The sequence below is a fragment of the Aotus nancymaae genome, unplaced genomic scaffold (assembly GCF_030222135.1).
Source record: "Aotus nancymaae isolate 86718 unplaced genomic scaffold, 86718_ANA_hifiasm-v0.15.2.pri h1tg000016l, whole genome shotgun sequence".
Taxonomy (NCBI): Eukaryota; Metazoa; Chordata; class Mammalia; order Primates; family Aotidae; genus Aotus; species Aotus nancymaae.
This window is the reverse complement of record NW_026988428.1, coordinates 57,946,660-57,974,489: the sequence shown is the minus strand read 5'-3', so window position 1 is coordinate 57,974,489 and position 27,830 is coordinate 57,946,660. Positions and strand designations below refer to the sequence as shown.

Sequence of the window (27,830 nt, the reverse complement as noted above, 5' to 3'; positions counted from 1 at the left end):
GATAGGACAACTGAAAAGAGCTTATAAAAACATGTTAAGCTTATACTAAATGTGCAGTCATTAGGTTTTTGGGAAATGGTTTACAGGGCTTGAATTGTTTGTGTATGACAGAAGATAGAAATGAAATGATTCCATGAAAAGTGGCCAACCTTGTTAACAGTGAGAGAAATGAAAAATAACTTTTAGATATAATTAAATTGATAAAAAATTATAATTTACTGGTATAGCAATCAGTGCTAGTAGGAAACACATGGCACAATTCAAGAAACGAGGGTAGATTTATCAAGAAGGGATAGGAGAGTACTGAGGGATTTTACCATCTCTAGACCTGAAGGCACATGGGGCGGACATTATTACTAGATCCTGGGGAAAGCTTGGAGACATGGAGATAGGGCTTCGGTAGGCGTTATATCCAGAGAACACAGAAGCCCCTACATGGAGAGGGAGATGGGGATGGAGGCAGAGGTAGAGTGGGTGTCTGACTTCTTTCTCTTCCACTCTGATCTCCTGCAAGAGCCTTGCTAATTAGCTGAATACAACCAGAGCCCCAAAGAGAAAAACTATTTGGTGGTAATGTGGAGATATCCTGTGTGTCTGCGGAGAGTTTGTTGATAGCATTGTATATTTATTATTTTAGAGGATCAGCCCAGCAAGCAGTGTAAAACTGTCTACATATCCTCATCTGGTGATTCCTCTTTTGGTGAAATATGCCAAAAAAATCTGAAAGTAAAAACAGTAATTTTGCACAATTCTTTATAACAGAAAAAAAATTCACATCATAAAAGATGAGCAAGAAGGAAATAACTAAGAAAATAAGAATATGATTTGTAATATTGGTAATGTGTACCTCAATTCATTCCAAAAATGGATTAAAGCATGATGGTGCATTAGAATGATGGAATAAATATAGCCTTTTAAAATAAGTATTTAGATAATGGCAGTACATGAAAGTGTTTTATAGGAAAGAATGTTATGTGAATAATATGTGCAAATGGCTTAAAACTTTTAAACTATGTATTACACATAAAAGATCATTTGAAATGATGTAATTTTGAACCATGTCCAATCTTTATTGTAAAGAGACAATAAATAAAAATAGAGGAAAATTTAAAAATTCATATTTATGAGGTTCTTTTTTCCTGAAAAATTTTATAAGCTTTTAATAAGTGGCTTCCTACATTTCTTCGCTCTCCATGGTATTATAGTATAGAATGAAAATGTTGTCATTCATAGAGGACAGAAAAAAAACCTTGAAAAATTATTTGAATTTCTTGTTTAAATGAAATGAGAAATAGGTTCCACATAGCTTTGTAAAACACAGACTTTTCATAATCTGGGATGCTGAAGAAAGTCTTTATCCAGAAATAGATTACTTTAATGAATCTGACTAAAAAGCAAATTTCTGGGTGGTTTTTTGGCAAGTGTCCAGCTGCAGGAAATGCAGTGTGGTATATTCTAATGACTCCAGAGAGCCCCACACAATTGCATGAAGTGCCACCGAATGAGGGAGGTCATTTGTTTTGGTTGTGATGGAATTGGTCTGCTACCTCTTCAACTTTAGTATATTTTTAGCTTATGGATCAGAAAGGTTCACTGTAAAGCCAGTATTAGGAAGATTCTAAAAGAAGTAAATCCTAATTCTTATCCATCATAGGAAGATCAATTTTATATTATATTAGATCTGGGACAGTGTAAATTAAATTAAATTTTAATCCTAGGTTAGATGTTTCAGGAATATAGTCCAACCTAAATTTAACCTAAAACAAGAGTCCTTAATCCTTCTTTCATGTAAAAATTGACCAAATTATTCATTCATTTCACAAACATTTGTTGAACATCCTGTGTGTGCCAGGCACTATGTTATATGGTGGAACAATAACTAGAATATTACATAATTTGAATTTATTTGCATTAATTGCACTGTGCCTGCAATTACCTTATGAAATTAGACACACTAAAAATCTTTAAAAACAAAATCCGGTAGGGGTCATTTAATAGCTAAGGAAAAAGTGACCTGCTCAAATGGGAAGTGACTTAGATGCATAACAAACCCTGTTCTCTTTCTCCCACCTCCATTTGGCAAATGCTGGTATTAGTGCTCCCAGATCCCAAACAAAAGCCCTGGGACACATGGTTTGAGAAGGAAAATTTTCTCTTTTATGAATTTGTGTGAAAGCTTTTAAAACAATATCAGATTAAGTTACATTGTTTTATTCTTTTGGTTAAGCACCTTATTGAAAAATTTTAAAAATTACATAAAAATTTGGATTGTCTAAGAACATCTGGCCACCATATTAACCCACCACAATTTTGTGAAAATTTAAACTTTCTTTCTCTGCTCCAGGTTTTCAGTCTTTTCTCACATTCTCTGCTCACCACTTCCACTTCTTTTTCTTTTTATCTCTGTGTTTTTCTGTCTTTTCACCAGCCAACTTTTTTTTCCCTTGTGTTTTTAATTAGGTATCTTAACTTTTGCAGTTTGTTGATGCTGACATTGAAATTTACAGCAAAATGCAAAATGACAAATTTCTGCTTCATTTCATCAGATGTAAAGATCAGAGTAGGAACCAGGGCTACTCTTTCCTGGTCTTTCTCCAACTCCAGTATTGTCTCTTTGACTGAGTCCACTGTGAGAAGAATGCATGCAAACGTACACTTCCAGGCTTCTCAGATACTCCATGGCTGAAAAATGTCAAAATTATTGGGAGGGGTTTGATTTATCTTCTCCTACCTTTCTGTTTTCCTCTCCAGATGCTTTCTGTGTTTGTGTCCTCCAGTTTGAGCCAGGGTTAGGAGTGAAAATGTTTGGAGTTACTAACTACCATTAATTACCTTTCTTATACCTAGAATGACTGTTTCATCTTTGGTCTTTTATACTGAGTGGAAAAGTGTTTTTCAGCAAAGCCAAGCTTGGAGACTGAGGGAGACGTTGGTGTGCAAGAGAAGGGAGATGCAAATTAGGAAGAAGAGGCTGGGGGTCTGTGAAAGAATTCTGGTCCAAGGCTGAAATGACAAGCTAACTTGAAGGAAAAGCTACCGAAGGATGGTACAATTTTCATGATTTCAGGCTGAAATGCTTCTCTTCTAAGCAACTTTAAAAAGCAGAAGAAATGTTATTGACAACTATTTCAGGACAATTTTTAGATAGTTCCAATACTGAGTTGTAGTTTAAAAATATGATAAAACATATTGAGTGTTTTGTTTTCTGTGTAGGTTTGCAATACAACTACAGACAGGAAACATGCAGACATCTTTTTGGAAAAGTGTGTTACTGAGTCAATAATGAATATTGTGAGCGGCTTCTTTAATTCTCCCTTTTCAGACAATAGTACCAGCCTCCAGGTAAGTTAAACAAATGCAAAAGCATTTTGTTGTGAAGACTTTCTCTTATTTGAGTAGGAGAAATTCTTTTCTGGTCAGGAAGTCATTTCCTACACTTCCGATGTTTATTCTTATGTTATTTACTATTATGCCTCTTCCTGAGTTTGCTAAACTTCATTTAAAATAAAGAGACCCCATCTTTAAATTGAATTATTTTTCTTCTTTCTCTAAGCAGAGTAAGAACTTTCATATCTGTATGTTGATTGTTTGCTAAGTGTTGAAATAACTGCATAATTAATTCTTTAAACAATAGACATTTTGCCCCTATAGTTTTACTTTAGTAACTTATCCTGAAAGAATTAGCAAAGGTTTATATAATAAAATTTTAATCCAAGTATTTATAATGCTAAAAATTTACAATTAAATATCAATAAAAGGAGGAAAAGCTAAATAAATTATGATATATCTGTTGGATGGTTTATTATATAGCAATTAAATATCATGTTTTAAAGGGAAAACTGATGACCAAGAATATAAACATGAAGTAATATTAGGCCACTGAATTCCATTGTAGTATTATCCAAATTTATTTGTATAAGGAGTATACAAACATAAACATACATGCGTCAAAAAACTCAGGAAGTAAATATCTTCAAAATGTTGACACTGTGTCTCTGTGTTGTAGGATTCTCGATGATTTTCATTTCTATGGTCCCTAACTATTCTACAGTGATTGTGTATTACTCTTATAAAAATATCATTTCAATTATACTTTCTTTAGGGAAAAATTTTAAACTATTAGATAGAACCATAGGAATTTGTTTCTGTAGTTCAAAATGGTCATCTCCTCTACTTGCCCATCATATGAAACCAAAACCAACCAACCAACCCAGGAACGCTTGCTCATTTGCACTTGGGAATAAACCATGGATTATTGAAGATATTCATGTCATTGGCTTCAAGAAATGGCATATTTTTCTGATTAAGAATATAATTAAAATGCAAATAATCTATTTTCTATAGTGTGTAGCATGTTGCCTCTCATGAAGAGAGTACCTAATAAATGTGTGTTGAATAAGGTATTTATTAACTAGTACTGAAACTTGAAAGATTGCAGTGTATTTTGTTTTGGTGAATGTTTCTGATAATGCATAGATACTACATCAGGGGTGTTAATGGTTTAGCAGTTCTATTTGCCTACTTCCTTTCTGGTTTCAGACACATCAGCCAGTTTTTATTCAGCTACTGCAATCTGCCTTCAGAATTTACAATTGCACCTGGCCAAACCCAGCACAGAAAGCCTCCGTGGAATCCTGTATCAGAACTTTGGCTGAAGTGGGTAAGTCATGATTTTGGTTTTACTTATTTTTACATTTCTTGAAGAAATTAGGTTTTTGGCTAACCGGCAACACAAGCAGCTTCCCAACGTACAACTTAACAAGAAAACAGGTATGTTTCTGTTAAATTGAAGAGCAGCCATCAGCATATGATTCCAAATGTTACATACTTCTTGGGAGGAGGATATAATCATCATATTTAAAATCTTAAATTTAATATTGCATATGGAACTTTAATATGGCTCAGTCAGATTTTATAGGATTTTAGTTAATTGTTACCTCAGATTTCATTATGGAATTGTCTTGTCTATTGAGTGGCCTAATTTACTAATACCTTCATGTGACATAGGACTTTTTGAGGGTCTTGTAGTTTTCCAATTTTGTCTGAAGTCCATCAATATTTAATGAGGACCTATTATATATAGAAGCCTTCAGAAATTACAAATGAAATTTAAGGCAAGGGAATTACAACTAAAGGAGGGTAAGTAGATTCTAGAAGAGTTTCTCATAGATTCTTCTTTGTGTGTGGAGGAGGGTGGGATATGTGTGTGTGGGAGAGGGAGAGAGAAAGTTAATAAGTTATTTGGGCCACTCTCAGTGGTAGAGGGGAGAGGAGAGAAGAAATGCAGACTTGGCTGTACTGAACAAAAAAAGTAAGAACTTGATCATTCTCTCAACAAATGGTGGCTCCGCAGGCATTGGGAAAGGCAGTATTTCATGATCAGTCATCATTACTGTTAACATTTATTGAGTACTTACCATGTGCAATGCCAGCAATTTATTTGCATTATCTCATTTAATCTTTATATAGGTTCTTTAATTATTTACATTTTATAGTTGAGAAAACAGAGTTTTATAGGTTATGTAATTTGGCCAGGGTTATTGTATAGCTCAATAAATATGTGATAAATGAATAAATGACTTAACTAATTAATGACCATTTAAAATGTTTTTAATCATTTCTTCCTGTTTGTAATTTGACTTAGGTTATTTTATATCAACAAAAGTTAGTGACAGCCCCAATTCTAATTTGAATACATTGAAAGGCAGTTATAACCCAAGAAGATCAACTGAAAATTGATAGAACTAATAGACTAATAATACAGTTCACTTAGGTAGTTAATTATAAATAAGTGTTATACTGAAAAGACTTTTTGTATACCAAAAAAGAGAATATAATATGAAAAGGATATCATTAGCAGTAGCAACAAAAACATTAAACATCTAAGAGTAAACAATATGAGAGAATAAAATGTTACTATATTGAAGGATATAAGATTTTAATAAATAGAGAAACATACAATTTCTTGATTGGAAATTTCAATTGAGAAAGATGCCAGTTCTCCTTAAATAATCTAATAACTTTAATGTTTCCACACCTGGAAGCATTCTTTGTCCATACCCTCCTCACCTCAGAGCCTACATGAGCTGGGATCCCCCATGCTGGGCCACACCCCACAGGTGTGCTGTCCGTTTGCAGTTTGGCCTCTGCTACCCTCCTATGGAGGGACACCATCCTCATCTCCGGTCTTAGTCTGTTTTGTGCTTACTCTGTTTCGTGCTGCTATGACAGAGTGTCCGAGACTGAGTAATTTTTCAAGAATAGAGATTTATTTCCTACAGTTCTGGAGGCTGAAAAGTCCAGGATGGAGAGGCCTGCATCTGGTGAGGGCCTTCTTGCTGTATCATCCCATAAGGGAAGGCAGAAAGTGGGGGAGGGGGGGAACAGAGAGAGAGAGAGAGAGAGAGAGAGAGAGAGAGAAAGGGCGCCAAACTCATATTTTTATTAGAAACCCACTCCCAGGGTAACTAACCTACTCATAGCAGCATTAATCCATTCCTGAGGGCTCTGCCCTCTTAAAAGTGCCACCTCTCATCTCTGTTGTATTGAGGAAAAAAACAAAACAAACAAACAAAAAGTCCCACCTCTCATCTCTGTTGTATTGAGGATTAAGTTTCTAACACATGAACTTCATGGGATACAATGAAACCATAGTGCCTCCCTTGGGCTGGTACTAGGTTAGGCTGCTGCTCTGGGTGGGGGCATCCTCTTCACCTGGCTTGGCCTCTCCCTCTCTATCCTGGGTCACTCCTTTGCATGGATACATTCCTCGCCTGTAACCGCTAGCCCAGGCTGTTCCTCCTATGGACACTCTCCTTGGCCCACTTGAGTTCTAATTCTCTGCAGGCAGTCCTCCTACATAGACCTTTCACTCCCTTTTGGGCTCCCACATTCTGGACTGCCACGGCTCCTGTGCGCATCTTACCCAGCACAGACATTTACTCCGCTGCACTTCTCCTAAAGATTATAGGACTGACTGGTTTGGGAAGGGAAGTGAAGAGGTACAGGAAGAGGAAGAGATCACAACAGGTATCATATCAAAAATAAAGAAGGACACACAAAAATAAAGAAGGAGAAATAAAGAAAGAGAACCTAATTTTTATTTTAAAAAGATGCACAGTGGAAAGTGTTCAGAGAGATAAATAAAATTTTAATGTTGATTATCTGATTATCTCTGAGTGGTGGATGATGTGTGAATCTGCTTTTCTTCTTCACACTTTGATGTAATTTTTGGTAATATATTACTTTCAAGTTCTACTAAAACAGCAGTAAAAGTATTCTTATTTGAGCCAAATCAGTTAGGAAACACATTAACCATTAAAAGATAAAATCCAAAGGAAAAGCAAAGAAATATGATGGTGTTAATTTTTACATAGGAATACATTGTCTTAGCTGCTAAGTATTTTTCTGTATTTCACATATTAAGGCTGTCTCTTCTCTTTTCCTTCTTTCTCTCTCCTTCCTCCTCTTGTTCCTCCTCCTTCACCCCTCAATATTAGCAAATGCAAGGAAAATACCTGTTGATCCTACACAGAGCATAGAGGACATGTTGGTGATCACATGTATAAATTGAGAGAGAAAGAACTTGGAGCCACAAGTGAAATTCCATGTTGTGACTGTCTTCTGAATTCTGACTTGAGTGATATGCATTGTGTAATCCAATCAGTTCATGTATAGAGTTGCAGAGATTTGGCGGCTTAATATAGTTATCAAAACTATGTTACCCTAAATATATCTTTTATTTCTAAGTAATAAGATGTCATTTCCTACCATTTCCATACTGGCCAAAGCATTATAATTTAAAATGAAGTTTAATTCCTTAAAGACACGTGCGATAAGTCTAAAAAATAATTATATTGAAGTCTATAATCAAGATAGGTGAAGAGTGAGGTTTCCGTATGAATCTCAGTTTTCTTTGTGAGACGGCATGCTTTCTTTGTTTTCCTTGTTGGTCCTTTCCATCTGAACAGTTAAAGCTCTGGATATTCTGTCCCCACTCTCCCTCTGCATTTGTTCCTCCCCTCCCCTCTCCCCCATTGTGGCCTCATTAACCTTCATTACTTTCTTCTTGGACCCCTGTAGGAAATTAGTTATCTCCTTCTGTGTTTCCTTACTCAAATAAGCCTGATACCAGAGTAATCTTTTTGAAGTGAAATTCTTTCTGTTGGTTTAAAAAATCAACACTACGTCCCCAACCATCAATAACATCTCTTTGCCTAATAACCTAAGGCTAGATTCCTCGTGGTTACATCTAAGACGCTCCAGCATGCCTCACACTAGCTTTCTCCAGTTTCCACCATTGCCACTCCTTGGCATCTTTCCCATCACTCAGTTTTTTTTTTTCTGTTCAGATTCCTCCATAGCCATCCTTGGCTCCTACATCCAAATATGAACTCTTCCCCCATTGGTCCAGGTATGCCTTTCTTAGTGTCTGTGACATGGTTTGGATGTTTATCCCCTCCAAATCTCATGTGGAAATGGGATCTGATGTTGGAGGTGGGGTCTGGTGGGAGGTGACTGGATCATAAGGGCAGATCCCTCATGAATGGTTTAGCGCCATCCCCTTGGTGATAAGTGAGTTCTTACTGGGTCAGTTCCCATGAGATCTGGTTGTTTAAAAGATCTGGGACTTGCTCCCATTCCTTGCTCTTGCCCTTGCCATGTGACCCCGCCTGCTCTCCCTGTGCCTCACCAAGAGTAGAAGCTTCCTGAGGCCACACCAGAAGCTGGACAGGTGCAAATGCCATGCCTGTATGGCCTGCAGAACGATGAGCCAGTTAAACCTCTTTTCTTTGTCAATTATCCAGCCCCAGGTGTTTTTTTGTTAGCAACCCAAGAATGGCCTGATACAGCCTCATTTCATTCTAACTTACCTCATCACAAGTACTATTCTCGTCTCCCATATTAGGTTTTGAGGGGCAACTGTGAAGTAGCTGTCAAAAAGAAATTAATAGAAAGTTGTTCTCTAGGATGAAGGTGAAAAGCAGATTCTGCTTAATGATGATTAGATTGCATGCTTTTTGGTTGTTGTTGGATGCTGGTCATAGAGAACCAAAGTGGAACACATTCAGAAGTGAACCCTCACAGTTGTCAAGGGATCTAAAGTCACCTCACTTTAGTGATTGAAAACATTTGAAATATTTAGGCAAAGAAAAGAAATCTGAGGAGGAGCACAATAATTATTTTCAAACTTTTGGAGGTTAGAATGGGCTTCTTTTTAAAATAGGTTCCCAAGGATACAATTATAACTCATATATGGCAGCTGCAAGAGGCAGATTTCTTTGCTACTTCAAAAAAATAACTCTTTTGCAGTTAGTACTTTTTTTTTTTTTTTTTGAGATGGAGTCTCACCCTGTTGCCCAGGCTGGAGTGCAGTGGTGCAATCTTGGCTCACTGCAACCTCTGCCTCCAGGTTTCAAACAATTCTCCTGCCTCAGCCTCCCAAGTAGCTGAGATTATAGGGGTCTGCCACCATGTCCAGCTTTTTTTTTTTTTTTTTTTTTTTGTATTTTTAGTAGAGACAGGGTTTCACCATGTGGACCAGGCTGGTCTCAAACTACTGACCTCATGATTTCCCTGCCTTGGCCTCCCAGAGTGCTAGGATTACAGGCCTGAGCCACTGTGTCCGGTCCAGTTAGTACTCTTTTAAAACCGTAGGGGTCGCAATGGAGTCTTCCCTTTTGTTTACTCTGGTTAAACACAGCAGCAGATTCTATTGGACCCATTTCCAGAATCTCTTTTTCTTTCTCTTGTGTCACCCTTGTTCAAATCCACCATCAATGGACATGGATGACAGAGGAGTGTCCTTACTAAATGTCCACCTGCAATCCATTGCCTTCACAACTGTTAGAGGATCTTAACATGTAAACTAGAGCATGTCACTCACCTACTGACAACTCGCCATTGCACTTACAAAACCCTTCCTCATCTGAGCTGCGTCCAGTCCTACCTTTTCCCATCATGCTCCATCTCTTCCAACTCTGTTCTACCCACACTGGCCTTCTTTCTGAGTCTTTCATCTGCTTCAGGCTTTTCCTCACCTTAGGACATTTGCATATGCTGTTCCCTCTGGATCCTCTTCCTGGAGATTGTCACTTGCTGGTTTCTTCTTGTCAATCAGATCTCAGCTCAAAATGTAAGTGTTCGGTGAAGTATTCCAGAATACCCCACTCTTTCTGCTCCTTATCATCTTATACCATTCCTTTTTCCTTTTAGCTCTTGTCGCTATTTGAAAGCAGCTCGTTTGTTTATTTATTGTTTCTTTGTTGTCTGCCACACACCTTTAGAATGTAAACCATGAAAAGAGGGACTTTCCTCTCTTCACCACTGGAGCCTGAAAGTCTTCTTGACTAAGTAGATTAATAAGTGTTTGTTGACTGACAAGAACTCATAGACCAGATATTTCACAGATAGTGAAAGTTAGGCTTAGGAAAGTTAAGTAACTTGTCCAATTAATGAGTCCTTAAGTTGATTTGAAATCCAAGTTCAAACTCGGATTTGAATGATAGCTCATGCCTATAATCCCAGCACTTTGTGAGGCCAAAGTGGGAGAATTATTTGAGGCTAGGAGTTTGAGACCAGCCTGGTCAACATAGTGAGACCCTGTCTCAACAAAATAAAAGCAGAAACAAAACAAAAATTAGCTGGGCATGGTGGTGCACACCTGTAGTCCTAGCTACTTGGGAGCTTAAGTGGCAGGATCTTTTCTGCCTAGGTATTCGAAGCTTCAGTGAGTTATGTTCATACCACTACACTCCAGCCTGGGTGACAGACCCAGACCCTGTTTCATGAATGAATGAATGAATGAAATCCAAGTTTCTTTGAGGATGAAGTTTATGCTTTGTCATGTTGCCCCGAAAGTCATATCTTAGGAAGCCTTAACATATAAACTAGAACTATGGACATTTGGCTTACTGGAATCAAAAGTCAAAATTACAACCAATTTAATTTGAAGATCTAATTGCCTTTTATTTGCCACTGTTATCATGTCAACACTGTTTCTACTACTTTCACCAATACTTTCAACATGAAACTAGAAATTTAGTTTAAGTCAGACCAAGAACCTTCAAAGCCCTAAGTAAGGAAGCCATACTTAATTTCTGTTAACCAAAAATAAAGACTACAAGATCTTATCTTACATCAATTGAACGCAAGTCAATCGCTTTAATTAATCCTTACTAGATTGGTGGGATCCAAATCCCACGAAAATTTAGTTAACAGCTAAATACCCTTGTCAGCTGGCTTCAGTCTACATATCAATTCCATTCTAGAATCAAGCAGCACCTCAGTTGCTTTTTAGACAGAAAAGGGCTGAAGAAAGTAGAAACACAGAACAAGAAGAAAATTAGTCTTTTCAAAGTTCCCTTCCTTAAGGGATTAAAATAGTAGGGACTTCCTCATCATGCTAAACTAGGCCCCTTTTGATTGATTGCCATGGATCCTCTGTTTTCTTGGATAACTGGCCCATTTCAGAGTTCTGTTTGATTACATGGCACTTAGCATGAATGACTCCATTCTGCTCTGGTCTTCTGGGACCTAGTGCAGGAGGCTAGACCTAAACAATGGCCTCCCATAAACTTTGTTGGGTAGGGATCTGTCTGACATTTTATAATTCAGGTGCAAAATTATTTTTGTGTTTCAGCAACTCTTTAAAAACACATAGAGGCACTGAAGTTTAGCAGAATTCGAATGTGCAAGAATTTTTAACGTTAAAGAGAAGAAGGGATATGCGTATTTAAAATGCAACGAAGTCAAGAGAGTACTTTGTTTATATGGCAGATTTTCAGTGCGTTTAGTAAATACATTGCTGTCAATGTGAAGATCAATTATAGTCATATTTACATAACATTTTATGATTTATAAAGTGCTCTCAAGCACATTAGCTCAACTCATCTATCATAAAAAATACTTGATTCTCTTTCTTATTTGTACATGGAATACAAAAGTTAGTGAAAATCAGCAAAAACACTCTCTAAGTCAGTGCTTGCATTTCTGAGAGCAGCAAACATTTACTGAGTGTTGGAAAATATACTGAAATCTGTGATATGGACATAATTGTTAGCTCCATTTTATAGATGGGGAAATGAGGTTATGAGGGTTTGGCAGCTTTCTGGAGGTCACACAGATAGGCAGGGCCTGAGACAGGATCTGAATCCCTTCTACACTGACGTGCTAGCAGGCATTAAACTCTGCTATCACAAATCAGTTTAAACAGATGCATTACTTGTACCTTTAAGATATGCATTATGGATCAAGGTGGTAATTTAAGCTATCCATGAAACAAATATGTAGAATTTTCAAATACAGTAAAAAGAAGGTGAGGAGCTAGTGAACTGAGTTATACAGGTTTTCGGGAAGTTCTTTATAGAAAAAGAATACTTCCTATTATCTATTGCTGTTTCTCTTTTCTCTTGATTGCTCCATAAGTTTGCTATAACTTTATCTATTGCCATCAATGTTTTGAGGCTATGATCCTTTGTGAATTTACTGTTATGTTAAATTTTTTCTGATAAAACTTCAGAAGTTTTTAAAACTGAAGCCATGATCAATTGTGAATATACCATGTATATCATGTTAGATTTTTCTGATAAAACTTTTTAAACTTTTAAAGGCTAAGGTGCTTTTGAATGACTTTTTCGATGTAGAAATTACTGATACTTACCTCCATTGTTACACTGTCTTCTAAGACAGAGGACTTGAAATTGATAAGAAGATACAAGCTTTTAAGTGATCATAAATGCAAATTTTCCAGCAAAGTCATTACATTCAGAGGGCCTAACTGGAATGTAAGGTAGGAACATCTTTATCATCCTCTGCCCTCAATGGGTTAAATTAAGGGTGATGGTAGGAGCAGGTAAGGATGGAGAACTCTGCAGTAAATGCACATCATGGTGTTCACAGAGATTTGAGAAATGTTAAGGCCTTAAGGCTATGTGAATTTTTTAATGCACTTGGTCAGTTGCTGTTCCTCAGCTTATTCATTCATTTAAAATAAAATAGCACATGGTAGAAGTATAGAACTTGGAGAAAAAGCATCCAAGAATTACTTCCATATCATTTCACTTAAAAAAGAATTTTGTTCCATGTGTTTCATAATCTTCAAATGATTTGGGGGGATTAATATTGGGTATGTTTTGGCAACATAATCTATTTTCCAAGTGGAAATTCCGTAAGGTATCTTTTACAAATGGTTTGAATAATAAACATCAATTTCAAGCCAATTGGTCCCAAAAAATTTGTACATGTAGAAATTATTAACCCTTTGAGAAGACAAATTCAGTTTCTATTAAATAAACATATTATATCTATTTTAATCTATCTAAGGTGTTGTGGTTGATTTTATAAAGAGCTTAACATTATACACTGCTGTGATCACAGTTTTTAAAAACTCTATTATTACTTAAAAAATTAAATCTGAGCAATTTACAAGATAGGACAATATCATACAATTTTTTACACACTTATTAACTCAACTGATTTGTAATGATTCTTCACTATCTGAAAGGCATTATTCTAGTTTTTGGGGAAATGCAATATATCTAACCATATTTTCTACCCTCAATGAATTTCCAGTATATTGGGGTAGATATAATATGTACAGAAATCACAAAGCAGAATAAAACTAACTATCCTACCTGTTATAAAATTCTAGAGCCTACAGTGTCTACAGAGCAGTAGATACTCAATGTATATTTATTACATGAATAAAATAAATGAATTAATACAAATAAGTGAACGAATATCTTATTCTTCTCTCTGGCTGCATAATATCCCATTGCATGACTATTAATATAGATTTAACCTCATTATTGGATATTTATGTTGTTTGCAATCATTTTGCACATGTGAATAAGGTAAATACCCAAGAGTGGAATTTCTGGGTTATTTCACTTTTGACGGATGCTGCCCTGTTCAATTTACACTCCGCTAGCAATGTAGGAGAATATCTTTCTTCTTGATAATTCAGGGTGTTAGATTTTTGCCAACCTTGTAAGTAAAAATATTTTTATAGTTTTAATGTGTGTTTCTCTTTTTATGAGTAAGGAGAAAAAATTATATGATTGATATTTCGTTTTCTGTGAAAGGTCACTTCTTGTGTTTTCCGTATTTCTCCTAATGGGTTTTTTTTCCTTAATAATTTGTATAACCATTTAGATATTAAGAAAATGAGCTCTTTGCCTATAAGTAACAATTTTTTTCTCTCCTATCTGGTTTTTTTTTTTTTTTCTGAGATAGTCTTGCTCTGTCAGCCAGGGTGGAGTGCAGTGGCATGATCATGGCTGGCTACAGCCTCTGCATCCTCAGGCTCAAGCAACCCTCCCACCTCAGCCTCTCGAGTAGGTGGGGCTACAGGTGCTTGCTGCCCCACATGGCTAATATTTGTATTTTTTGTAGAGGGTTTTCATTATGTTGCCCAGGCTGGTCTCAAATTTCTGTGCTCAAGCAGTCCACCTACCTTGACCTCCCAAAATGTTGGGATTACAGGTGTGAGCTACCATGCCTGGCCAAATTAATTTTCTTAATTTGTCATTTGAACTTTTACTTATTTTTTGGCATGCAATATTTTTAAATGTTCTTTCAGGATTTTAGGTTTTCTTTCATCTTTCGAATAGCCTTAATCAGTCTAAGATGTTTTTTAATTCTTATTGGAGAGTTTTTATAGTTTTGGTTTGTCTCAAGTTTGTGTTTTGGGAGTTGTTGTTTAAAATTGAGAGCTCTCTGGGATATATTTAGTTCTAAGGTATAAGGTATGGAATCAACTTTATTTTTTCCAGATGACTAATCAAGTGTGCCAATCCTAGTTCTTCAATAACCCATAAAAATCACATGTGTTATTCAATGTAAGGATTGATTGAGGATTTATCCAGTATAGTTGAGTGCCAGACAGGAAAGATGCATTTAATATATTTAATGTTCTTCCTGTTTATGTACACTGGCACTTCAGTACAGATTTATTTGTTCTTTGACATGATATAGGAAATCTACCACACTCTGCCTGTGCCATTCCACATCCTGTGGTCCACCTGGGCCTGTATGTAGAACTTGACAACCAACCAGGTTTTCTAATTAATGCTTACACTTTCTGTTGCCTTTCCCCGCTACCTGTCAGTTTATCTAAGATTTTTCTCATGGTACCTATCACTGCACTGTATGTATTCTCAGAGATTTTGGTCTGGCAGGTACCATCAGTAATGCCATCTAATTAAACATTTTTTACATAATAAGCAATATTTAATGAATAATAATTAGAAATAGATTTTCATTACTTATTAAAATCACTGCAAAGACTTGTCATATCCAGAGAATTTCCGAGATTTATAAGCCTAATTAGGCAGTTGCCTAATCATAAAAAAAATACCGTGAATAAAGATAGCTCATTTTAGAGAACTAGTTATCTCTAGGCAGAGCTCTACAAAAGATAAATGCATTGCTAACAACCCATCCTCTCTCCTATTAGTTTTTTAAGGGATCCATATACTTCCTCGCTGACAGTGTATCATTAACAAGGTGTATCTCAATTACATTCCAACTTAGAAGTGGAATAGGAACAAGTGTTTTAAAAAATATTTTAAACTTTAACGTGACCCTTTGTATTAAAGTAGATAGTTGGAGTTAACGCTATAGGCTAGAAGAATGGCTAACTATAGTAAATTTGTTAGCTCTTCCTTGAAAGACAGATGGGGCAGAGAATAACCACTAATCCCAAGAATACATTCTAGTTCACATTTTGACATGCAATTTATATACTCCGGAATTTTTCTTGCTTAATAAGAGTAAGCTAAGTTTGGATTGTGTTTTTGATTACATTTCAAAAATATTGTTCTAGTTATTAATGTCCTTGTAAGTGAAATAATAAATTAATTATTTCCATTTTTAGACGTAATTTTTTTCTGTTTTTTTTCTGCTTTAATTTTTAAATAATGGACTGCTAAATTAGTATTGTTAATTTTGGTTTCTGATTAGTATTTACACGATTTGGACAGTCCAGTGAATCTGTTTCAGACCATGTCTTTAGAAATATTTGTGTTTTCACAATTGTTTGAAAAAACTTTGTCTACAGAGTGGCCTTACTTTGACTCAAAATCTCTTTTTCTCAATTGCATAGTTAATTTTCTAATATTGCCTAGAAATTGTCATTTAGCTCTGCTCAGAGTTTACCTGCAGTTGTGGAAAGTAATATACTTTACCTTGCTAATTTTTATTGTAAAATTTATCCGAAGACTGAAGACTAGATAATATCAATTGAAGTGGATGGTTTGAGGGAAACAAAAAAAACTTTCAATAGAGTTTGGGATCGTGGAGTCTCCCCAGCCTGGTTTGTCCATGGTGCTGGCTATAGATAAATGTGTACTAGCAGCAGCTTACAATAGATTCTGGAAGTGGATGAGATTTTCCTGAAGTCACTAATAAAAAGGCTGCGTTGTTAATAACAGAGGTGCTGCCATTGGACTAAATTTCCACTGCTGTCATTAGAAAAATATTAATTGAGCACTGCTTTGTGTAAGTCATATTCATAGCAACAACACTTATTTGATGGTCAATTTCACCTAATGTACCTGATTCCTAAAGGGGAGATAAATCCCATTATCCTCCCCAGTTTGTTTAAATATCAGTGGAAACTTGTTTGTAATATGTTTTGAGAAACACTGAAGTTTGTAATTTTTATTTTCATTGCTTAGAAAATAATATAGAAGCAGTATTATCTTCTGTTTGATTTTTGAATGTTTAGAGCAAACCCAGTTTATGTGTGAAGCAGCCAGAAAAGGATGAAAATCTTGCCAGGATTTGATCGTGGTGCAGGATTAAGTATTTATAAAACTATGTGTTGCTTGGCAGTGTTGAGGCTGTCTTTCCTTCAGATGAGACAGAAGTGCAATTGCACTGCTGTACGTGAAGGACATAAACAGAGATATTGCATGCTTTGGGAAAGGGAAGTGTCTCATGAATATTAGGAAAACATTCACTAGGGAAATCTGAGCAGTGATAAAATTGATTGTTTAAGGTTGCCTTATAGCTATTATTATTTCTGTAAAACTTGAATGTGAGTTTCTGTCTAAATTGGTGCATGTTTTTGTGTGGCTAGTGAATATTATCTATTTTCTTTCTTCCTTTCCTTTTCCTCTCTTCTTCTCCACTCCTCTTCTCATCCTTCTCCTCTCCTCTTTCCTCTCCTTCTCCTCCCTCTCCCTCTCCCCTCTCTACCCCTCTCCCCTTCCCTTCCCTTCCCTCTCCTCCCTTCTCTTCTTTTCTTTCTTTTTTAGAGACAGGATCTCCTCTCCTCTCTTTTCTTTCTTCTCTTCTTTTCTTTCTTTTTTAGAGACAGGGTCTTTCTGTGTTGCTCAGGCTATATGCAGTGGCTATTCACATCATAGTGCACTACAACCTTGAAGTCCTAGGCTCAAGTGAGCCACCTGATTCAGCCTCCTGAATAACTGAGGCTACAGCTGCATCCGGCAAATGGTCTATTTTCCAACAAGTTTTTGAGTATCTTTAGGCATCAGAGGATTTTCACCAGCAGATAATATTATCTACTATTTACTTTCCTTCCATTATATGAAGCAAGCCAGATTATCTATGTATGTGTCTATGTGTCTATCTATGTATCTATCTGTCTGTCTATCCATCCATCCATCCAATTTCTTTTGATCACTTCCTTCCTATTTTCATTCATTTAAAGTAAGCCTTCTGGTGACTATCATTATAACTTTAAATGTGATCCTTATAGTTCTGCTTCTTGATTTAATAGCTTTAAATGATATCCATATGCTCCACACTGTGAAAAATAAGAAATTAACATATTTCCTTCATTTTTACCTCTTTCTCTACTTTATATTCCAATTTTTGCTTGATGTGTTATTGCTTTTCCATTGTTATGATTTGTGATATTTATATTTTGTTTGGAAATATAATCAAATCTTCTCCTATAGGTTGATAAACATTAAAAATCAATTATCAGGCTGGGTGTGGTGGCTTACACCTGTAATCCCAGCACCTTGGGAGGCTAAGGTGGGCAGATCACTAGGTCAGGAGTTTGACACCAGCCTAGCCAACATGATGAAACCCTTTGTCTACTAAGAATACAAAAATCAGCCAGGTTTGGTGGCACACACCTGTAATTCTGGCTATACAGGAGGCTGAGGCAGGAAGATCACTTGAACCCGGGAGGCAGAGGTTGCAGTGAGGCAAGATTGTGCCACTGTACTCCAGCCTGAGTGACAGAGCAAGACTCTGTCTCAAAAAAAAAAAGTCAATTATTGGAGCATATAGATTATGATGTGTAATATTTTCCATGGTATAACCATTTAGGACAAAAATATAGCACTATGATATTAAGACTTTTCCAAGTAGAAGAGAATTTCCCAGCCATGGAAATAGCTCATGGATCTTCCTTCGTTTCTAACTTTATTTTCTTTTTCAGGTTCATACTTAGCTGTTGTAGTTTCTCATATCCATGTGGACATTGAAACAAGTTATCTGCTCTTTTTTTTTTTTTTTTTTTTTTTGAGACAGAGTCTCCCTCTGTCACCAGGCTGGAGTACAGTGGTGCGATCCTGGCTCACTGTAACCTCCACCTCCTGGGTTCAAGCAATTCTCCTGCCTCAGCCTCCCGAGTAGCTGGGACTACATGCACGCACCACCATGCCCAGCTAATTTTTGTATTTTTAGTAGAGACCAGGTTTCGCCATGTTGGCCAGGATGGTCTCGATCTCCTGACCTCGTGATTTGCCCGCCTCGGCCTCCCAAAGTGCTGGGATTACAGGCGTGATATTTACTCTTTTTTTAGAGTAATTTTTTTCATAGGGGGTTCATTGAAGAATTTCTGAGCTTTTACATATTCTGAAATGTTTTTATTTGGGAATTACATTTGATTTTTAGTTTAGATGGACATAAAGTCCTAGTTTCAAAATGTTTCATCTATAAAGATATTCTATCTCTTAGTATTCAATGCTGATGATGTGAAGTCTGATGCTGGTCAGATTCTTTTTAGGAATCACCTTTTCACTCTGGAAGTACTTGCGATTTTCTCCATACTATTGACATTTGTGTAGTTTCTACAGCTGGCCATAAATTAGCCTAACTGAGTAGTAGCTTAAAACAATAGAAATTTTACTGTCTCACAATTTGGAGGCTAGGAGTCTGGAATCAAGGTGTAATCAGCACCATGCTCTCTCTGAAGGCTCCAGGGAAGAATTTGTTCCATGCCTTTCTCTTAGCTTCTGGTGTTTGCCAATAATCCTTGGCATTCTTTGGCTTGAAGCTGCATAAATCCAGTCTCTGCCTCCATCCTTATTTCCATCATGTTTGTCCCTTAGGTATTTCTTTGTGTCTCTCCTTCCCTTCTTATAAAGACATCAGTTGTGTTGGATTGGGGCCCACCCTGATTCAATATGACCTCAATTTAACTTGATTACATCTGCAAAGACCCTATTTCCAAATAAGGTCACATTCAGAGGGAGTGATGATTAATACTACAATATATACTTTTTGGGGATGCAGTTCAACCCACAACAGCTTCTGAAGTTCTACCAGAATATGGCCAATATGCTTACTTAATCCTGTTTAATACATTGTTGACCTTTTCAATTTGGAGATGTGCTTGTGTTTTAAGCTCAAGGAAATTGTCTTCTATTATTTTCTTAATAATTTCTTCTCTCACATTGTGTCTGCTATTTCTTTCTGGAACTTATATTTGTTAGATGTTTACATTCCTGGGTTGACCCTCTTAATTTCACAATCTCTCTGTTTTATTCTCCTTTTTGATCTTTCATGCTTAATATTTAGAAAATTCCTTGACTTCCTTTCCAGATTACCAACTGTGTTTCTATCAATTATTTTTCAGCCAATTTTTGACATGTTTATGTAGGCAATCACATTTCAATTTCTAAGAAGTCCTTCTTCTTTCTGATTTTCTACTTTTGTGGATGCAGTATATACTCAGATTCTCTGAGGACAATAATTAGGATTATTTAAATATTTTTTGCTTTTCCTTGAGTCATCTCTGTTTTCACTAGGGTCAGTTATTGTTAATGGTATTGATTTCCCTTGTGATCCTTGGTGGTGTGTTTGTAGTCAGGAAAGTCAGTAATGATTGGCATAGGTTTCCACTGCAGTTGTAAAGCCTGTTTCTCTCCTAGAATTCTTGTGTAAATGACAAGGCTGACCTGGAATTCTGTATGAAGGGCCAGAGGCTGGCCAAATGATATGCAGGCTTTCCTTTATGCTGTGTGTGTGTGCGTATGTGCATGTGTGTGTATAGCAGAGGTCAGGCTGGGAACACCAGTAAGTGTTAAAGTAAGGAGGGCTTTGCTCAGGGGTTGGAGACTTATATATTTCCTCTCTCAGCTGGTGCTGCCTCTTCTCTCTCCCCACATTTTACCTCTTACTTGGTGATCTCTGGTGTTACTTCAAGCTCCACTCTGCTTCTCTATCAAGTTCTAACACCTTCATTTTGCATTCTTTCCAGTCAGGTATTCTACTTTCTTGAGAGAACATTTGTTCATTTCTTTGACTTTATCCTCTGGGTAAAAACTGCTTCTGCCAACTGCTCTGTCTATGCTAATCAGAGGGAGGAGGCCTTAGCTTCCCATCTCTTCAACTGTTATTCTTTAATGAGTTGCCCCACACCCCTGCCACACTTTGACGGACTGCGCACCTGGGAAGACCTTTTCTAACTCTAATCTCTTGTGGGGCAGCTTCTTCTCTTCCTTCTCTGAGGCACTAATCCCGTCTTCATTTTGCCTTGCAAAAATGCTTTACCATTACTGTTGATTTTTTTTTTGTGACAAGCATCTTCAATTTTCAGTATTGTTGTGATGTAAGCCTGTTAAAATATAAATTTCAGTGGATCTAAGGAAGAAAGAAAGACACATATTGAGATGTGCCCTCTTCCAACGCAGATTTTTACACTCTTCAACTTTTTATTTCTACTCTCAGATATTTCATCATGTACAATTTTGTGTGCACACAAACACTACTTAAATTAATGAATGGAGTGAAGAATCGTATCATGTGTTTTATGTCTGCTTTCTTATTTATGTTGGCATCTGGGAAAGTACAAATATGCTGGTTGTTATACAGCGTTTTTCTGTATTGATGTTGTATAAAGTGCATTTCAAGCATGAATCATTAAAAAATCAAATAAGTTCTTGAATGTTTCATGAACCCACTTTACTAATTGGCCTTACGAATTGAAATACATTCAAGTTAGAAGCTTTTACAGTTATATTGAACAAGTTAATGGCAGAGTCTAAAGATTTGATATTTTTTCTTTTACATTTATTAGATTGTATGGATAATGTGTGAGACACTTTAGTCAAATTAAGAGGGAAATATTTTAAATCTTTATTTTTCAGCAAAAAATCGTGGAATTGCCATTCCAGTGGATTTGGACAGCCAAGTTAATACTCTTTTCATGAAGAGCCATTCAAATATGGTGCAGAGAGCAGCCATGGGTTGGAGACTATCAGCTCGCTCTGGGCCACGCTTTAAAGAAGCTCTTGGAGGGCCTGCTTGGGATTATAGAAATATTATTGAAAAGTTACAGGTACATGAGAGCATGAAATGGCATTAATATTTTCTAAATTACATTTTTAAAACATATGTAGTCACACAAATAAAATATGGTTAAAAATATCAAGTTCTATTTGGGGACCAGGCCTTGCTTTACAACTGTCTACTACCACTACTCTTTTTAAACATATAGCTTCCATAGGTTGTGAGTTATTTTTTAATGAATGTATATTAATTACTGTGTTTTGATAATATGGTAGTGAGTAGTGGGTCTGAATATCAAAATAATAATCATAATACCAATGATAACATTGGTAAATAAATTACATATTCATAATCTTGCTTCAACTTACCTTTCGGTATTCCCTTCTAATCCTTTGGTCAGAATGATCCAACCACCTTGCTCTTAAATTACTTGTGTAGTATCTCACTCATGATTTTAGCCTGGAAATTGTATTAGTTTGCCAGGGTTGCTGTAACAGAATGTCACAGACTTGGTGGCTTAAACAACAGAAATTTATTTTCTCATAGTTTTGGAGGCTAGAAGTCCAAGATCAAGGTGTCAGCAGGGATACTTTCTTGGAGGCCTCTTGCCTGAGCTTGCAGATGGCTGACTTCCTGCTGTGTCCTCATAGGGTCTCTCCTCTGTGCTTGCACATATCTGTGTCCTAATCCCTTCTCCTTGTAAGATACCAGTTATGTTGGATTAGGGCCCGTTCATATGAACTCATTTTATCTTAATTATCCTTTTGAAAGCCCTAGCTCTAAACAGAGTCACATTCTGAGGTACTACGAATTAGGGCTTCAACATATGAAATTTGGGGGGGTTACAGTTCAGCCCATAACAGACATCTTCCTATCCACATAATTAGTATAATATTCCATAGAGTTGAATTGGGGTATAGTTTGAAGAAGTTTTTTTCCTGCAAAATGGCCAAGACATGGACTGAAATAAGTATTATGAGAGATCACAGGTAGATGAGTGTTATATGGGATTAGAAGGACAAGTTAGATTCAGAGAGTATGAGAAACTTAAAGGGTGTGAGATGTTAAAAATTTGGGGGAAAATGCCATTATAAGTGGTCCTTGATTTGTAGGATAGCGTTATCAAAGAGACTAGAAGAAGAGAGAGTAGTGAGAAGTTACTTAAGATCTGAGCCAGGTGGTGATATGGATGAAAGGAAGAAATAGGTGCTACAGACAATAATGAAGGTAGGGTCAGCAGACCTGGAGCCTCCTGGATGGAAGTAGAAAGAGGGCATGAGAGGAGTTTAAGAGGCCCTGATGATTGGATACTAGGTAGTATTATTAGGACTGTGTATTGTAAGAGTAGAGGAGAAGAGAATGCAATAGAAGGACAATGGAAAATGCAGTGAACTAGGATAGCAGGCTACTGAGCATACTGGAAGTTAAGTCTATATTTGAAGATAATAGTTGGAGCAAGGATAGTGGTTTGTATTGCTTAAAGAGAGAATATAGTGATAAAAATAAACAAAAAAGAACTCTCTGTGAGTGGCTAAGAGTAGCAGAATGGCCACATAACAAGTGAAGAAAAAGCAGGGTCAGAAAGGAGAAGGGTCAGGGTCAGGAGAAAAAAGGGAGTGGAACATTTCAGAGGAGAGGTATATAGTAGTGTCGGAAAGCACAGAGAGGATATGCCTTAAACTTCTTTTAATAGATTGATATTTATGAAGTATTTATTTAGTAAAAATTCTAGACTAGCCACTGTATGAAGTGCTAGAGAGAGAGAGCCATGGGGTGTATGCCCTTCTGGGACATGCATTCTAACTTATAAGTGATAAATTGTTAGAGAATTAAAACTGCAATGAATAAAATAGAGCATAGTAGCAGCATGGTGGAGAATTACTGGGAGAGTGATCCTGTAATTGTGAAGTTCCTTTCTACCAGGGTAACAGTTGTGTTGAGACCTGAATAATAGGAATATTCCAAGATTTGGGTTCAGAGAGTTTTATAGGAAGGAAATAGGAAATGCAAAGGTGCTTAGGCAGGAATGAAGTTGTTTTGAAGATCTAAGAAAAGTCCATTGGAGCAGGAGTTTAGTGAGTAAAGGAAGAAAATATTATGAGATAAGGGACCAAATCACTAGAGAGTTATATGGTGCTGTGGCTGTGCCCCAAGTGTTTGTATTCTCCCCTGCCTCAAATTCATATGCTGAAATTCTAACCCCCAAGGTGATAGTATTAGGAGGTGAGGTATTTTGGGAGTTGAGATTAGTGTCCCTATAAAACAGGCCCATGAAAGCTCATTCAGCCCTCCACCATGTGAGGACACAGCAAGAGAGGGACCTTCTATGAACCAGGAAGTACGTCCTCACCAGACAACAATTCTGCTGGTACCTTATCTTAGACTTCCCAGCCTCCAGAACTATGAGAAATAATTTCTGTTGTTTATAAGCTACTCAGTTTATGATATTTTGTTATAGCAGCCTGAACAGATTAAGACACACAGGAAGGCATTTTAAGTGTATTCTAAGTGTGATGGCAAGTTATTGAAGATTTTCAGCAGAACAGAGGCTGATTTGGTTTACTTTCAAAAAGATCACTTTGAATTTTGGGTGTTTTATAAAATCCTGACATTGGAAGCAGTGAATCTAGTTAGGTAGCTTTGCATTAATTCAGGCAAAAGGTGATGGCAGGTTGGCTTAAGGAGGTAACAATAGTAATGCAGAGAAGTGTGTGCATTTTGTGTAAGTTTAGTTGTAGAACTAATAGAACTTGGTGGATGAATTGATGCATTGTAAGATGATAGAAGAATCAAGAATGACTCTAGTTTTGATATGATATGATTGTGTTATTTACTAAAATAGGAGGCAATGGGAGAGAAAGAGGTTAGGGCTGAGTTGAAATTAGGAGTTCTATTTGGGGAATTTTGAATGTGAGATGCCTTTTTAGATACCTAAGTGAGTGTGTCAACTAGACTGTTGGATATATGACTCTGAAGAGGTTTAGAAAGATGTCCTGCTGGAAATATAAATGTGGAAGTTCCAACATATAGATGATAGTAAAACCATAGAATTGGATGAAATTTCTCAGAAGAAAGTGTAGGTATCAAAGAGAAAAGGAGCAGGCACTACTGGGAATTGATGAAGAAATAATAAGGACATAGGTGGAAAATAAAGTGTTGTGTCATAGAAGTCAAGAGAGAAAGTGTTTCAAAGAGCATAAACCGGTGTATAAAATGCTTAGCGGTGATTAAAATGAGGCCAAGCAGTAAACCACCAAGTTTGGGTGATGATCACAGCTAACTGGTGCTCAATAATAAAGATTGCTAGCATTTATATGGAATAAGTGGCCAATATGTGTTAGAGGCTGTTCTGTGCACTTACCTTTAATCCTTGCAGCAAACTCACATGATTGTTAATATCATTATCCTAAGCTTTCACGTGGGGAAACAATGACTTAGGGAGGTTGCATGGTTGGCTCATGACCAAAATAAGAGATAAAGACAGAATTCACATCATAGCAGCTAGAGCACTATTTGTTTAGTAGATGAAATAAAGAAGAGGTAATCTAAACAACAGGGACATTTTTGGGACATTTACTTAAATATTGTCATATTTGACAAACAGACCATCCCTATTTTTGTATAATACTTAGTTTTCCCTTTTATGTTATTTCCTGTTAGTCTCTTTTAATTGTTTTCAGAAATTTCTCAGAAAGCTTATTTAGAGTGGTTGAAGTATAAATGATCACTTTTGCAGAAAGAGAAGAGTTAAAACAGGAATTAACATGATTCATAGGAAATCAAGAAGGTGACATCCCCATCTGTGCTTCTGTAGCCTAGAGTGACAATAAGCAATTGGCAATGTTCTGCTTAATAGAAATATGCCATAGCTACGGGTGAATAAATTGCTCCTTTATATAAGAATTTTATTTTCTTCTAACATAGTTTAAAAATAAAAGAGAGTGCTTTAACCGTTAAAGAATGTTTAGGAAATTATAATTACCTGCAGTTCATTTTAGAAACATTATCAGTTAAGATGCTTACAGCTTTAATTAACACAACATTCAACTAAAAGTGGCTTAAATAATAAAGACCATATCATTTCACATAGCAAGAAACCTGGAGGTGTGGCTCTCCTTGAGTTTGATAATTGTAGGCCTGGGCCCCTAAAACCAAAGGTCTGTAGGCATTCAGCTCAATGCTGGTCTCCCAAGGTCACATGAGGGCTGCCTCAGATTTTAGATTCACACCCTCAAGCTGCCTTGAGAACAGTAGGTGGTTTTGAAAGAATCTCCCCACCCACAACACATACCCCACTCTCTCAGTGGATTCACCTGATGTCTCATTGACTGCTGTGTCACATAATCATGCCTAGACAGATTGCTAGAGGCGGAAATGGAATAACCATGCCTGGCTTAGAGCAACCAACCTTGACCTGAAGCTGAGGGGGCTCATTCCCTGAGAATGTTGTTGCCTGACTCAGAAATTACGTTGAGATTCTGTTAGCAAGGAAGAGGGTAAAGAAAGGCTGTTGGGTAGGTGACCAGTAGGGTCTCTCAAAAAATATAATTTGAAATTCTGTTGAATGTCATTGAACCCAGGTATAGTACTAATATTGCTTCAAATAATATTTCAGTGACCTTTACCATTGGATGAAATAATTCATTCTGAATGACCAATGACACATGGAATTTTTTTTCTTTTCAAGACAGGGTTTCATCTGTCACCCAGGCTGGAGTGCAGTGGTGCTATATTGGTGCTTACTGTAACCTCCGCCTCCTAGACTCAGATGATTCTCCCACACCAGCCTGCTGAGTAGCTGGGACTACAGGCACACGCTACCATGCCTGGCTGATTTTTGTAGTTTTAGTAGAAAAAGGGTTTCACCATGTTGGCCAGGCTTTTCCCCAAATCCTGGCCTCAAGCAATCTGCCTGCCTTGGCCTCCCAATGTGCTGGGATTACATGTGTGAGGCACTGCACCTAGCTGGAAATCTATTTATTTTTCTCTGTCACCTGGGTATGCCCCTAGTTTATTGCAATTTAATGAGTGCCTGTCATGTCTCCATTATAATATTAGGCACTGCAGGGCACATAAATTGGCTTAACTGACTTTTCCTTTTATAGGTGTATATCCTTGGAAATCTTATAGCTACTTTCCCCTCCCTTATCTTGTAAACGAAAACACACCACACACACACACACACGCACGCACGCAGGCAGTATTCATACATAAAACCAGACTATAATTATGGCACAGACATTTGGTGCTATGAAAATATAGGGGGCATCTATAAAATTCCCATTAGTATTCTTAGGCTTGTCATCATATCTTTGAAAGATAAAATCTGACTTAGGCCTTCATGTGGATTCTCTTGTGTTTCATTCCCTAGGATGTGGTGGCCTCCTTGGAGCACCAATTCAGCCCAATGATGCAGGCCGAATTCTCAGTATTGGTTGATGTATTGTACAGTCCAGAGCTGCTGTTCCCTGAGGGAAGCGATGCAAGAATAAGATGTGGTGCTTTCATGTCGAAGTAAGTGGATCCAATCTGAAATTCTGCTAGTGTCACGAAACTGAGATGGCCTCTAACATTTCCACTTCATACTTCACTGATATAAAATGACAGTCCGCAAAGTATGTGAAAGGTCTAAAATCCATGTTAAAATATGCTGCCAGAATAATTAAATTAAGTCACTTGAAATTTTATTTTGGTGAAGGTCAAGTTATCATATTTTACTAAATTTACTGAGAATAAAGTGTGTCATTATGGGGCACAAAGTATTATGCAAAATAATATTTTGGTCCTATTCCTTTCCATAATTATATGGTGTGACCTTTTAAAAAATTCTTGTTTAAAGTCACTTGTTTTCATTAACATAGGGAGAAAGGAAAAGGAGCTAGCATTTATTGAGGTCTTACTATTGTCATATGTCTTTAACTGTTATTTTATCTAATCTGCATAAACACCCAGAGACTGGGAGGTCAGCCTGATTCAGAGAAGAGAAAACCGAGGACCAGGTGCACTTCAGGTGCAGGGTTAGTAAGACTCAGATCCAGTATGTGGCCATGCTGCCTGGATGATTCTTGCTGCAGTTCTTTCATTTACTGATTTTTCTCAGCATTTGTGGTATTGTCATATCTATTATAGCTGATACATTTACCCTAGAGTATCTTCATCTTAATGGTAAGTGAAAAATTCTCGAGGGAGATGTGCAAGGATAAGCAGTTGTGAGAAAAAGTCTAACTAGCTCCAGAAAGAAGAGACCTGTCTTCATGTGGAGGGCATGCCATTGAGGACTCTGCAGGTGGTCACACGTAGACTCTAGATGTCCAGTGAGAAAGAAGGTGCTTAGT

At 36.9% G+C, this 27,830-nt stretch overlaps 1 protein-coding gene across 2 annotated transcripts in view; it reads left to right on the top strand.

Moving 5' to 3' along the window:
- ITPR2 (inositol 1,4,5-trisphosphate receptor type 2) overlaps window positions 1-27,830 on the top strand; it is a 508,028-nt gene that overhangs the window by 251,549 nt on the left and 228,649 nt on the right. For both annotated transcript variants that reach the window (XM_012457176.2, XM_064377368.1), the window contains exons 33-36: window positions 3,214-3,342; window positions 4,540-4,660; window positions 21,354-21,544; window positions 26,867-27,009. In XM_012457176.2, the coding sequence (XP_012312599.2) occupies window positions 3,214-3,342; window positions 4,540-4,660; window positions 21,354-21,544; window positions 26,867-27,009 (584 nt within the window). The remainder of the gene's footprint in view (window positions 1-3,213; window positions 3,343-4,539; window positions 4,661-21,353; window positions 21,545-26,866; window positions 27,010-27,830) is intronic.